At 36.0% G+C, this 15,632-nt stretch overlaps 2 protein-coding genes across 2 annotated transcripts; both read left to right on the forward strand.

Moving 5' to 3' along the window:
- The first annotated feature begins 2,819 nt into the window (after positions 1-2,819).
- LOC105144589 (uncharacterized) lies at positions 2,820-9,014 on the forward strand. The gene is made up of 3 exons (XM_087408698.1): positions 2,820-4,378; positions 4,839-6,116; positions 6,934-9,014. Exons 1-3 carry the CDS (start codon positions 2,820-2,822, stop codon positions 7,433-7,435), a joined length of 3,339 nt encoding a protein of 1,112 aa, XP_087264824.1. The 3' UTR covers positions 7,436-9,014.
- Positions 9,015-12,681: 3,667 nt separating this feature from the next.
- LOC105144587 (uncharacterized) lies at positions 12,682-15,632 on the forward strand. The gene is made up of 6 exons (XM_087408699.1): positions 12,682-12,937; positions 13,224-13,484; positions 13,846-14,035; positions 14,139-14,262; positions 14,388-14,546; positions 15,463-15,632. Exons 1-6 carry the CDS (start codon positions 12,781-12,783, stop codon positions 15,493-15,495), a joined length of 924 nt encoding a protein of 307 aa, XP_087264825.1. The 5' UTR covers positions 12,682-12,780; the 3' UTR covers positions 15,496-15,632.

Below are 15,632 nucleotides of genomic sequence, written 5' to 3' on the forward strand. Positions count from 1 at the left end.
GCAATTGTGTTATAAGCATAAAAATGATGGATGCGGAAAAGGAGATTAAGGAGCACCCTTGGTATCGTACTACAGAAAAGCAGCAGATAATCGCAGCGAATCAATTTGAACCTATTCAGAAGATTAAAGGAAGAAGAAAGCACCGGTACAAGTCGGCAGATTATTTTCAGAACACTTCCTCAGGATGGACTTCATCAACTACAGTTTCTTCCGATGTCGCACAGACGAGAGGCAAGAGTTCGGACTTCAACCACGCGGCAGGCAATCGCGATTCCTTGATCTTCTACGACTACGACAGCGAAGATGAAGAGGCTCATCGAAATGGAAGAACGGGTTTGAATAAAAACGGAAAGTCTCCGAATATAACAGAGCTGACTGAATTACGTTCTAGAATTGAAAAAAGATTAGCCGGCGAATTGGATTATCCTGCGAGCCGAGGATTCTTCTCTCGACGCAGTTGCGAAAATCGAGATGAGACACAAAAGCTCAATGCTGCTCTTCAAGATATTGTAAGACGTAATGTTAGGTTTCGTACCGTTGAAGATAATCTCAATTCGCATGTGCGAGAGAAGAAACGAGATAAGCAAGATAATCTGAAGAACTTCACCGTTATAAAGCTTAAAAACGACAAAGACATTTATTCGCGAAATTATGAAATTACATCGGTGTCGGTCGGTACTTCGCCTGCAGGTCCGACAAAAATTCCACCGTTACGAACGGACCTTTCCGGATCGGTGCGCGAAAAATTGGAAATAGATCGGAGATCGGAAAAGACATTCGGTGGGCGAATGGAGGCCGAGATCGACAGAATCGCGGTGGTGCGAAAAATCGCGGTGAACGTGTCGGAGAACGCAAGAACCGCCAATGTGAGCGCAAACGATTTGTCGGATCGCGGCGCAGAACCACAGGAAAAATCATTCATGGGTAGGATATTACTGACTTGCGTAAGAAGTCTCGGATACCAGGACAAGAGTCGTGAAACGGATACTGTCATTCGCGGTGTGAAATTGATGATACCGGACGATAAGGGCGAGTCGCGTGAGCTCGACGTCGCGGCTAAAAGTGTCGACAAAAAGATCTCACCGCTGTTCTCCAACGATCTCGCACGACAACGGAGACACGAGGACACGAGGAAGATTAATGAAAATCTTGCAGATTCCCGAGTAAGTCGCGTTTCCGCTGAGAAACAATACCTTCAACGTCCTCGAGGCAAAGTGCATGACATTGTCCGTAAAATAATCAATAAGATCAAAAGGAAGTCATCATCAGTATCGGATAAGGCAAACACCGAGAAGAGTCTCGTGGAAAGTGAGAAACGTGCCGCTCGATTGGATTGGCATCGATCGAGTAGACGACTATTGTCGAGTGGAGGATCTGATTATATCGAGAATATCAACGACGTCGATGACGAATATTACGCGAACGATGAAAGCGAAACAGACCGAGAGAATGACTCAAGTGATAATGAAGCTATTGCTAGGAGGGATGATTTATTGTATCTCGAGAATCTGCCTGGCCGGGGCGAGAATCGAGATCCACGGAAATTGGTGGCCAAGACGGATCGATTGGCGTACGGGAATGCCGATGTTACACGACCTATGATGCCGGAGGAAAGAACAGTTGCTGTCTATGATGTAGCGATGCTCTCTGACGATATGCAGGCGAATAACGAAGAGGCAATCTCAAGGTTATTAATAGTAGATATTAATTTTGATATAGCCGGGATTCTCATTGATGCAAAATTCCTGTTATGTAATACTTTATACTGAAGAAAAATTACTAAATCTTAATATTTCTTTCTTATATATTTCTTTGAGTAATATTAAGTAAGCATTTACTTACGGTAAATAAATATTTACTCAATAAAAAAATAGTCAAGTCAAATTACTGGTTTTTGTATCAAATAAATATAAATATGTTTACGTATAGTAAATATTTATTCAGAATTACTCAAATTAATATTTATTAAAAGTTAATATTTATTTCAATGTACACGTATAGATTAATTAATAATCCTTTTTTTATTTGTATGGAAACGAGTTATCTGTGTATAATTTTTTATAACTTCGTATGAATTTTCAAAAGCTGATTACATATTGATATTATTCGTACATTTGACAAGTACTACTGATTATTAATGCTTTCTAGTAATATTAAAATTATTTGACGAGAACATGGAAAAACAACGTAAAAAATTGAGGAAAATTTATGTCATTATTAAAAAAATTCATGATAATTATTAATAAGCAGTGCAGCGTAGCAAGCTATGTTATAATTTCACTGTTGGTCTGGCCGTCCGATTGTCCATCTGTAAAATTTCTCAAAAATGACTTAACTTTTTCAAATTCTGTTGTCGGCAATAGATACTCCAGGACCTTAACATCCAAGGCAAAATATGAGTCAAATTAGTTGACTGTAAACGGAGTGAGATTTTGAATAGGTATAGAATCAATCAAACACAACTTGATCAAATACTGATTTTTCGGTGCACTACTTTGTTACGTCCGTTGCAACAATTTTTATTTTAAGTAATATAAAGATTCAATACAAAAATAATACCTATTTATAATAACTACATATAATTATGGCATATATATTATTAATATGTATTATTAATATATAATTAATATAATATAATATATACATAATAAAGTCTATACATAATAAAGCCATTAATTAATATTGCTATTAATTATGATAGTAATTACAGGAATAACAAAAAGAAAGTTAAGAATAAGAATACAAACTCTTCGAAAAGACCGCGTGATATCAAAGTTGTTCCCGAATCATCTGATCCTGCAAACTTTAACGACGATAAAATGCTAGAAGTTCCTCTCGAAGCAGAAGAAAAATCTATTATCCAAAGAACTATCAATAATGATAACTCAGTACAAGAAAAAAGTTTTGATAATTCTAAAAATATTTTAAGAAATTCTCGCTCTTACGAAGAGATTAACGAGGAGTCTTTTCCGTTCCCTAAGAATATTAATGAAAATTATTTACGAGATGAATCTTTTTACGGAACTCAGCCAATATTTAATATAAGAGAAATTATAAACTCCCCTACTGTAAATAATCACAATCTATCTATTGTAAATAATTACAATCTATCGAATGCTGGAAAAATATCAAACGATTCATTACAAGATTCGGCAGTGTCACAAAACGAAGGAATCAAAATTTCGTTAATGGGGAAGATTCAGATACACGGTTTCAATCAAACGCCGATGTTGATAAGCTTTGATGCCATTCCCGATGGATTTTCAGCTACACAGGCCTCAGTTTCCACAGGATTGTCGAACACTATCAGGGCGATTGAAACTACCGTCATTAATCTCCTTCTGAATGATTCAAACGTGGAATCTCAAACGTTTGATCTCTTGTCTATAAGCGAACGTGCAAATGACGAAGCGAGTGATTCACTAAATACGATAACGGACGAAAGTCAGGAAGTTGGAAAGACGAATGTGAACCAAGTTCCGATAAAGTCTCCCGAGAAGTTTTTCGATCTGATGGAAAGAAGTGAAGAGGAACGAAAGTTGGTAAAAAAAAATCCCTCCCGCATCGAGAAGCGATTGGATAAGCATAACGCGAACTCGAGATCGCCCAAGCAGGTTTTTCTAACGGATTACTCGATCGAATCGAACGGGAAAGTGGACAGAACGAACGGAACGGTGATTTCCGGGCGAATTGGCGGGGCAACCGACAAATTGGATTCTCGTTCATCCGCGAATCCGGTGTATTTTCCGGATATTTTGGGATCTGTCTTGGTCAACAACGATAGTTTAAAAGATCAGGATAGAAAAGAACCTCGACATCGAATCGACGTTCCTACGATCGAAACGAACCAATCCAAGCCGACTGACCCAAATATTACTCTGCACGTCGTACCATTGCTGCACATCGGTTTCGAAAAGCCGAACGCCGATTTAACAAATGATGGGAAAACCGAGACGGTGTGTTGTCCTTGCGAGGACTCGTGGAATGCTAGTTTCGGTTGTTACAAAATGCCCACAACTGTTCGGAAACTTGAAATTACAGAGACGATTTCGCCCGAGTTGCAAACTTGGAGTAATTATCGAGACGATGATCTCACTGAAACTTTTCCGCCCAAACTCTACGAAACGACTGTAAATGACCAGAATGCGGTAACCATGAAGTCCTCTCCGTCAACGCAATTGCAGAACGGTATTCTTGAAGTTGCAGTTAAATGCACAACGAATGAAACCTGTTCTACCGTGACACCATCTGAATCTAATAAATGCAACGATAAATCGATTAATGCAATTCGCATGAGAAACATGATGGCCATCGTAAGATTCATGATGAAACTGCTGAGGATCATCGCGGAGGATGAAGAGCCGCCTTGTCCTATACAGTAAAAAACATTACGTATTTGTTTTGGAAACGGTCCACTCGAGTTCTTTGCTAAACTTTTGTGTTGAATTTTTTAACATATTCGAGTGTTAATTTAACATAATGTGATTATGTTATTTAAATAGTTTGTGTTGAATTTATATTCAACATTTCTTAGTTCTCAAAATAACACAATTTATAAATAAGAAAACAAATCACATAAAAATAATATATTTTAAGATGTAAATTTTAAGATGAAAATATGTTAATTTAACTATATCATAAATATTAACTTTACTGAAGAAATTATGCTTCCACGATTTGTTTACAAACTGTGTCAGTATTATCTTTTTTTATGTTTAATCTTTTTAAATAATATTTGTGTTACTTTTTAACATATTCATCTTGTGTCAAATTAACACATAAATTTGAGTGGATCATTTGGGAAATGTGTTAAATTTAACACTTTTCCAATGATGTAGAACTCAAATCGGCGAGACGGTGATTCACGTGAAGAATATTATTAATGTCCCAAGTCACGTGGAACGGCAGAAAAGTGCTACTGATAAAACGGTAATAAAATCAGGAAGAACGAGACAGGATCTTCTGACCACTGAGTGGCGATCGACAATTACGGAAAGGATACGCGAGGAATCATCGCCTTTGGGTGACAATACTTTTGAGTCCTTTACTGAAGCACCTTCTCCGGCAGCATCCACCTTGCCAACCTCTTCCGATAAAATGTTCAAGGACGAAGGGCTATTCACGCTCTTTGAGACTTCCACGAGAAAGGAAGTATACACCTCCACTTTATCGAGCACGACTTCTTCTGTGATGTTCAAGTTCTTTCTATTTTATGAGCCCGAACGAAAGTCTCTTCGCAAAGATGCCTCTCGGAAAAATACCGAAGTTGACCTAACGGGTGTAAAACAAAATTCAAACGTTTCCTTTAAAGGTTCAAAAGACGAGTTGGGAGGAAATAAATCTCAATTGGACGGCAGCCAAACGAATCGTTCGTCTTCGTGGCCACGGGACGAAATTCGTAGTTCCGTCGATCGACTTCACTTTGGTAAACAAGGGGTTGCTTCCGTGACAAATTCCGAGGATAAAATCGAATCTTTCCAGAAGAAATATTTGGCAAGGAATAAAAATACCGAGTTTCGGCGATCGGAATCGACCGGTGCCGCAAATGACACCGTCAGGCTGACACTTCCGCGTGATATCGATGTCTCGCGAAATACTTTATTAGATAGAATCGGTGCCATGAGAGAAAACAGGCCCGAGTATTCGAAGTCGAAGAGGACCAGGCAGGCGGGGATATCAGATCGGTGCGAAACGAGAATGAAATTGCTTAACCGTTCCATGAGAGAAGGTCCTCCGGGAGATTGGATCGGGGAACATCGGGCAGCCACGCGGCGATTGTCGATCGATAAGAAACTGCGGGAATCGCGCAAAGTACCGGGCGGAACTGCAACGCCGGGAAAAATCGTATTTCGGCGCGTCCGCGGTAAGATTAACTGCCCTCCTGACCCAAATCTCGTTAGCGGTAGAAGTGATTCGTTTAAGATCGAAGGGAACGTCGTCGGAAATGGCCCTCTGGCAAAACTTTCGACCAATGATGCTTTATCCACTGTCGACGGAGGATTAAGTTCGTTAAAAAGAGAAGATACCTCTAGTCGATATTCGTCAACTTCTTCATTAATGAACGATAATATTGGCATTTCTAGAATTGACAAAGAAATCGTGCATGAACATATAAGGTCTGTTACAAAGAATTAATGAGATTAAAAAAACATTTAGTATAAAATATTTAATTTAACTGGGGAGAGGATTTGCATTATTTATCACGGTTATCACAAATTCCTAATCCTAAAGTTCCATAACTTTTCACTTATTTCCAAATAAAATTTCATAATTTTTCTTGATATTTTCAATAATGTTTAAAAATTTTTTGTACTTTCGTTTTGATTTGGGAACCGCGAAATATTTTGATGAGAGAGCAATGTAAATTACTATTAATTTGAATGATATTGCTCTTGCATTTAATTGTTAAGTTAATAGTATTCCAAAACTAAGTAGATATTTTGTTAAACTTCAAGACAAAGATTTTTGATTTTCCAGAAAATTTTACAAAACCTTTTCTCCAATTTCCCTGAACTTTTTTAATTTCCCTGATATTTTCCTGATTTCTAATTTTGTCCTGTTTATTTTTCACCATTTTATTAAAAATTTTATTGTGAAAATTTCTACACTGAGAAAAAAAAGTTATTGTTTTAAAAAAATATTAATTGATTCAATGCGATGGTAACAAATTGTCAAGCAATATTTATTAATTGAAACAAATAACATGTTTTAAATTACAAGATTTGGTTAATCTAAATATATACTTGAATTAAATAATCACTATGAACTAAATCACATTTAGGCAAGTTAACAATTTTTTCCTCAGTGTAAGTAAATTATTTTGAAGAAGACATTCAGTTATAGAGGACAAATTTAACATTGTCCAAGAACTTTGATAATTAGCTTTATTATCTTTTCACATGACGGATCCCGTAATCTCACATTGTCTCGTAGCGTTCCAAACAAGAAACGAGATGTCAGCGAGCGTCACGATTTCCGGAAAGGTAATCACGTACTTAGGAACCGCCAGAAAGCTTCAAGTCCGACAAGGAGGAAGACAAAGCAGCGGAAGATAAAGAAGAAGAGGAAGAAAGGCAGTCAGCGGACGAAAGTTATTTTGGAGACTGAAAACCAGCGGCGTTTCAGAAGACACTTATTAATGATGTCTCTTGAGCCGAAGTATGACGTCGATGATGCCACGGCAAGATTTTCGAGACGTTACGTCGCCACGGAGAAAAGAAACGCTGAGAACTTTCGGAAGTTCGCGAGAAGCAACGTGAGACGGCGGCGCGGACGCGACGGAAGTCGGACGGAAGTCGATGGATCGGAAGTCGATCCCAGCACGGCGCAAATCCGCGGTGGTCAAGACTGCACGGATCGTCGACACCCACCGAATATCGATGCGGCCAAATATCTCGAATCCGCGCATTGTTTGCGCTTTAGTGATTTATGGTAGGTCGCCTATGGGGATTTAAAGGGATCGTGGACTGATCGTGGTGATTCATAACGCATATAACGCTGGTTTCATTGAGAAAAAGAATGTAACCGAATGCAAACTTTTTCTCGACGCTTATCAATCGCGAACGCGATAAGGTTATAGCGATTATAACGGAAAATATAAAGAAAATGTGATAACATTCGAAAGTATGAGAAAGAGACAAATGTTAATAGTAAACAATAAATAGATAAAGGTCAAAGGAGGGAAAAAAATAGAAAATGTATGATTTTTCATACGTAAATTGTAAATACAAAATATAAAAATGTAAGTATAGTGGTATAATTTTTGTAAATTCATTGACTGCAAACAATACCATTATTTAATAAAAATTAAAAAACTTTTACTTCATTTGTTGCAATGAGTATGTAGCTTTACCTGTCAATAAAGTTTATTAAAAACATTACGAGGCAGTCATGCATATAATAGCGATATGAACCAATGGTTTATTAAAACATTAAAATGACGGCCAATGGCTCTCGATCACTTATTTTCATTTTTACACACAATGTTACGCGCGGCAACAATTGCAGAGTACAGACGCAACAAAAACAAAGATGAGTGTTTTGTTTCACGTTTCTGATGGTTTCTGTAGTTGACATGACGTAAATTAATTAACAGATAATCGCTACGAAGACATTTTATAGTGTCCGTCACATATATTTCGAAAGTCTCTATATCAAGGATCCGCAAAATGTGGGTCGCAAGCCGAATTTTAGTGAGTCGCGAAAAATTTTAGAATGTTAAAGTACATTTCATTATATTAAGAGTGCTGCTCTTTTACGACTTCGTACATGTGTGAAATTGGCTTTTTAGCGATGATAGGAATTAAAACCAAATTGCGAAATAATTATCAAACTCATTGTGCTTGAAAATTACTCATCGCATCAATGTCGAACTCGAATTAAGGCTGTTATTAATACATAAATATAGGTAACAAGCGCATTTTTCACGTACATCTCATACATCTGAAAAATATATTAATAAAAGTGTATCTAATAAAAAAGGAGAGTAGTAAAATTAAGTGTAAATAAATAATCAATTCCCAACCTCCTCCGTTTTTCTATATTCATCTAGCTAGGTGAGTCGTGGAGTTTGCTGTTCTAAAAAGTGGGTCGCGATTTACAAAAGTTCAGGAAACTCTGCTCTGTAGACTAAGGTGGTACAATTTTGAACAAGGTACAATTTTGAACAAAATAAAATTTGAATCCAATTTTCAAGGTTCAAGTTTGACAACTCTCATTGTGTGAAAAATACTAAAGAATATCAAACAAGAAAAGATTAAACTTGAACTTCAAAAATTAAATTCAAATCTTACTTCGTTCAGAATTATATCATGTTCAAAATTGTGCCACCTTATCCCATATTAAATCGACTATCGTCTTTCTATTTATCATTTTATAAATTTCAAAAGTGTCAAAATTTTATGGAAATAAACGTCAGAAAAATTCTTTAGGTATTCCGTGTATCAGTTGGAGGATCCCATTGTCGATCACGCGGTGTATCTTCAGGTTTACGAAAAGCGCGTTTTAGCGAACGGGTCGACTTACTGGAAAGATCTCACCGGGGATTCCGTAGTCAGGTGAGAGAGAGAAGAGAGAGAGGGGGGAGGGGGGGGGGGAGAGAGAGAGAGAGAGAGAGAATTTAAATGCGCACTCGGGTATGTTCGAAACGGCCCGATAAACTTCACGCTAGACAGGTCGTTTATGCCATCAGATTGGGCACGTTCAACAGGCACCATAGAGGCAACCAAGATACGATCGCTTTCGCCTACAAGGAAGTGAAAATGCTAGGACGAGAGGAGGACGAAATTCCTAATTTGGATGTCGTTCGTGATCGTCTTTTGGTACCGTCATCGGTGACATCAAAAGGCTTTGAATATCCTGCCGAAGGTATCGAACCCGAAATGTTTCAACGCCCTCCTCTTAAAATTGCACACGCGAGTTTGTATTTTCGAAAATTATTGTACAAAACGGAGGGCAAAATAATTATATCTGAATATCTAAAAGAATAATTTCACATTTTTTTCTCCGTAATTAAAAAGATCAAATGCATTTAATTTAAGATATGCCAAAAATGTAAAGTTACAATTTCATTTGAATTTTAATTAATTTTTCTTATTAAAAATTTAATTGAGATTTTCAAATAGCGAATCAAATATTAAAAAATATGGAGTTATAAAACGTGTATTATAATGTGTAGAAAAATTTCAATTCAAATTATTATGTCAAGTTTAATAATATATAATTATAATAACATAATAAATATAATAAACAATACAATAAAATCTGTCGTAACCATTTTAAAATTTTAATATTTGTAAAATAATACTTACACAGAAAGAATGATTTTATTAAAGTATTAAAAAATTTAGCTAGATACAGATCTGAGAATAATTTTGCCAGACTATCAAAATGATTATAAACGCTTAAACATTAATTGATTTAATGACAATACTGCAAAAATTTTAATATTCTACCAACTAATTTGAATCCTATATAATTATCCTATATAATTATTTTGATAATTTAAAATTATTTTCTCGCGGATATTTCTAAATTTTTATATATTTTAGCAAAATCATTCTTACTGTGCAACTATTTATAACTTAATCTTGTTACGTTACTAATTAGTTGACTTTGCAAAGTAGTCAAGTTAAAAAGCTTAAATAATTATACATTGAATACGAGATACTTTATCAAATGATATTTTGATGTTCAACCTAGGGTCGGGCGAATATCTCGTGATACCAGCGAGCAGCATCAACGAGAGTGGAAACGAGTGCGACAAAGCGGGTGTGGGATTCGCGGCGTTCGCGAAGCAACCGGACCGGTGCGAACGTGTCAGGGGAACCTGTTTGAAAAATCAGCCCCTGGCCTACCGTAGGCGCGACGCGGTACGTATGACAGGTGCAATAAATGAAACAACGCTGGAAATGGCCTGTCCTCGAGCTATCCGCGGCCGTCGCGTTGAGCTTCGTGTGAGCGAGCGCGAGACGCTTTAAGTGCGGCGCTCGCTGTGTAACATGATTTATCGCGCACGAATTTAATACTTATATCCGTATAAAACGTTGCGAGGGGAGATTTGTCCCAGCGACGGGAACGGACGGTCGCATACAAATCGGTCGTCGGTAGAGGGACAACGTGGATTTTTGTATGTCGGCTCTGTGATACGCGAGACGTGGAATTCGAGCCGTCTCGTTTGGGCGAAATATCGAATCTGTCTCGCGTTCATAAATGTCCACAGCGACTGTCGCTGCGAATGCCCGTTGTTACGTTTCGAATCATTGTATTCCGAATTCACGTTTTTCTCCTGAATCCTATTGTGAAACGACGCATTCTACGTTACATGAGTTTTACAACATGCAAATTTGAGATTCATCCAAGATTTTTTTATAGCTTTAGATTTTTTTTTAATCAATATTAAGCAGTTTCTGCTTCAAAGAGTTTATGAATAATTTGACGCTTCGTTATATTGGGTCTTTAAAATGGGAAAACTAAAATTTTAGCAAGAATCTGCGAAACACGGAAAGAACGGTTTTGCTGAAGCATCTAAAAATTTAGCTAGATACAGAAAAGATCTAAAAAAAAATTTTGTTGGACCGTCAAAATAATTATGTAGGACGCTCAAACTGATTACTAGAATGTCAAAATTTTTTGCAGCATCGTTTATCATATTTTCTATATTTACATAATTATATATTTTAATAATACAACAAAATTATTTTCAGATCTGTATTTAAATTTTTTCATATTTTAGCAAAATCGTTCTTTTCGCGAATATTAAAATATTGAAGATTATAAACAAAAGATTGTAAATAGCAATACTTTTATTGGAAAAGGACAAGATCTCTCGATTAGGTTTCGCAATTTTAGCAAGAGTTTGAGAGATTATATTAATATCAAAATATTAAAGATGAACAATATTAAAGATAAACAAAAGATTAAACAGCTTTCATCAGGAAAGGGTAAGATCTATCGATTAGATTTGAAGCTTGTCAAACTCCAGAACTGCGTCAAAACTGTCATCGCGAGGTTTATCGGCAAAAGCAGACGACGGTCGCGCGTCACGAACATATGCCGGAAACCACCTAGCATACCCGCGAACATTTCCGCCAACCGGCTGTCGAAGGTCGGGCCGCTGTTCGATCTAGTGTCACATGTCGACAGGAAGCTCGCGCGGCCGGGCGACCTGGTTGCTACTTCTTGAGCAATTTCGCATCCGTGCCGAGCGAGCCCATCAAGTACAGCGCGAACGGAAGCGGAAGTCACGAGTTCCTCGCTCTGGAGTACCATTCGCTGCACGTGTCTGCGATCGACATCGAAATCGAGGCGAGTTACAATGCGCTCATGGAAGGGTGAGTTGAGTCTTGAGAGGAACGATATCTATCTACCCATAGACAACTAACTAGAGATTACCAACTAACCAGTTCGCTTACACTTCGTGCGCTAATTCCTTCGTAATCCGATTTTCTAATTACTCCGAATAGCTCAGAGTTGCTTGCTGGGAATCTCTTCTTTGAAAGAAGTTTAACGTTACGAGAATAACGAATAGAAATGCGTCAATAAATTCGTTTAATATCGTCGATAGATAATCTATGTTAAAATGTTAACAAATGTTTAAAGTTTTCGATATCGTATAACGATATTTTATAAATAGAATAGATAGTCTTTTAATGATAAAATCTAAGAGTGCTTTATTGTGTACAGATAAAAAAGTTTAGTTAAAAAAACTCTGGAATGTCAGTTATATTTTACTAAATATAAAGAATAATTAATGGTCATTTTTAACTTTGATGTAAGTTTCAAGATGTTTCGGGAACGCATCAACGATTCTGCGGATAAATTCTCTCACGCGATTTTCAGTTAATCAATGAAAATCTTTTCCAGAGACTTTTCAATATTTAATAATAAAATATAACTAACATTCCAGAATTTGTTTTTTTAAATGTACGTTACTATCCAGATAGCAATGAAGCTGACATTATTTATCAAAATGACAACAAATATAATATCAGTTTGCTACTTAAATAATAATTTGATTAAATTCATAAAACTTTGTGGTTAAATTTTTTTGTAACTCTGTAATTTTCCAAATTTTTCAGACCATAGATGTTTTGCAGATTAAGGCAAATTAATATTTGACGAAAATATTAAAGATATTCTAACAGAACTTTTGATGAATTATGATTGTTAAAATTGTTCAATCTTAGACCCCTAGGTCGCATCAGCAAAGTATACGTGGACAGCAGAGCTCTTAATCACATTATAGTGACAGTAGTGATAACCAATACAGGACTGACTTCGATGTTTTATCAATCAAGAATCGCGAAATGTTCCAACAATCCTCCAGAATCTTGGGTGAACGCTACGTTTCCTAGGAAATTAATTCAACCTCGATGCGAACAATCAATAAGCTTGGATCTCTATGGCGAGCTGCCCATAAACGAATTTCATTGTTCTGGTAAATCTAACGAAATAAGAACGATATATTATAATCATTTCTAAAATTCCGTATGTTTAAATATTTAAACAACATATTGACTTTCAAATGCAATTCCAATATCCAATTTTATATTCATTTAACTTGAAGCAATTTTTTTCAATTTGACAAAAAAAAGAAGAATGAAACTGATTTAATTTTCCATAAAGTTATCGCAGAATATTGCAGGCGACATTTATTGTCGTAGCGTACAAAATATATATGAAAAAAATTGTGCGTACTCGAGCAATCATTGAATGGTTTCTAGTGCAATTGTTGAATCGTCTCGGAGGACTAGTGGCTACCAGAAGGATAAAAGTACGGAAAATGGATCATTGTTCCTGCGTGTTGCACTGTTTATGTGTGTGCGTAGGAGACGCGCGTGGCACTACCTGCAAACCGATGTCACCAGAGCTTTATCACGCCGCTGGATTTCGCGGTCCTGTTCCTGCCTCCCACAAAATTTTCGTAGTAACTGTAGACATCCTATTTTTCATTGTCTTGTCGGTACTGCTTCTGGTTTTCGTGGGTTAGTAATCGTATAGTCCTTTCACTTAATAGTTTCTGAACTTACCTATTGATTCTCAAAGATATATTTTTCATTTACGATTTGTAATTTTTTTCTAAGTAACAAATTATTTTTGACACATTACATTTTTTATTTTTCCTAACAAAATTCCCAACAAGATTTTCCTAACTCATATTTAACGCATAATATCCTAACAATTATTTTTTTCTTCAGTATTATATAAATTTAATTCATTAATATCTAATTTATTATATTTTTTATAAATAGAATATGTTTCTCATGAACTTAAGTCTTTTTCTAATTTATTTTTTAAATATTTATAATAAAATAGCACGAATTTTAAAGTACACGTTTCTCCCAGGTTTTCTAAAATGGTCGATCGGCTTGTATATACCGATGGTAGGTCGTTGGGGTTTGGATTCTCTGTTGGAAACTAGCGGAATGTCTGAGTACTTCGAACGAGAATTAAAATATAAATGCGTGGTGATGGATGAGCATGGTGCACCGGTGCATCCAGATACGTGCAAGAGAACGGTTAGAATATGCAGCAGGTACAATAGGATAACTATAGTTATAATAGCACAATAAGATATAAATATATAGTGCATAAAATTCAGTGCATAAAATGTGACATGATACGACGAATGTCTACAGGAAAGTGGAATTCTTTTTGAACGTGATGTTCTTTTTTCTTTTCCCATTTGCAATTTGTTGCATTCGTCTTAAGAAGACTTTTCGTCGACCCGCCCATAGATGCTGTTGTTCGGACGGATCTAAAGTAAGAACTCCTTTTTCGTCTTTACATTGCGTATTAAATTGAAACAGAATTTTGCGACATAACAATCTGCCTTTCTTTGCGGCATGCAATGCGTCTCTCTCTCTCTCTCTCTCTCTCTTTTCTAGATCAGTTTGATGAGCGACAAGAGCGAACGTCCGAGAACAATTTGCGTAAATACTTATGGCGATAGTCGAGATTCGCGGATGGAAGTCGAGGATACCAAGTACGTGATAGACGAATTGAAGAAATCTGAGGAATCGTTACGCAGTCGTATTAGAAGTAAAGTAAGAAACAAAAAATTTAATAATAATAATAATAAAAGAGACAGGGTATATAGACAATACATCTACTTATATAAACAAAATAGACAATAAAATGTATACCTGTAATAAATCTACAATTTTTTTGTATGCTTTTTATAAAAATATGTAAAAAGAGAGAGAAAGAAAGAGCCATTTATTGCTAAAAATCGCATATTAAATATTTTGTTTTATTAAATTATTATTAGGAAAGGAAGAATAATTTTAATTAAGATTTATGATATTCAATGTTACACACAATACATTTAATATCGTAACTCATATTTTGCAACTTACTTTCCGTGCTTTTCCTAAAAAAGGAAGAATAAAATTCTCTTTTGTATATTAATTCATGAGTTTTACATGAGAATAATCACGTGTTAGTTTTGATTACCTAGAATTAAAAACACCCCATGGACCATATTTGGGAATCCAATTTATCGTTATGTACCAAAAGTAGAATGTATGAGTACACATAGGAAGATTAAAGAGATTAGAGTGCAGAGAGATTAGAGCACCGGATACGTGTAAAATATAGCAAGAACATAAATGCTAAAACGCGCACCAGCGAATAGGGTAGTACGTGACCCCAAAATGGCAAATGGGGGAAGCTACGACGACGATTGGCCCGATAAAAGCGATATTTCATTCGTGCATACGTGTAATCCGCCATTCGTCATAAATGCGACAATAAAGTAGATGTTATTTGTCATAAACTTGTCGTTGGAATTTTGAAAAAGCGAAAGATCCGTCATACTTATTTGAAATCAGCGTTGCATTTTTTTTATATTCAAGAGTGACACTTTTGAATTTGTTATCCTTTAAGGATATTAAGTGTGTTATTTATTGAACTTAAAAATGTTGAGCAGAGAATGATACTGTTGCGATTTTATTCTTTCAGAGAAACAGTTCCACAAAAGAATACCGTTCGTGAATTAACAAGAACCGCCATTAACAAGAACTTGAAATAAGTTTGACGCAACTGTCACACACAAACTTCAAAAGTCGTCTTGACGGTTTTAAGTTGAAGACATTTTTATATAGCTATTAATATATTAATATATTAATATT

Source organism: Acromyrmex echinatior, chromosome 8, assembly GCF_024713525.1.
Source record: "Acromyrmex echinatior isolate Ae372 chromosome 8, ASM2471352v2, whole genome shotgun sequence".
NCBI lineage: Eukaryota > Metazoa > Arthropoda > Insecta > Hymenoptera > Formicidae > Acromyrmex > Acromyrmex echinatior.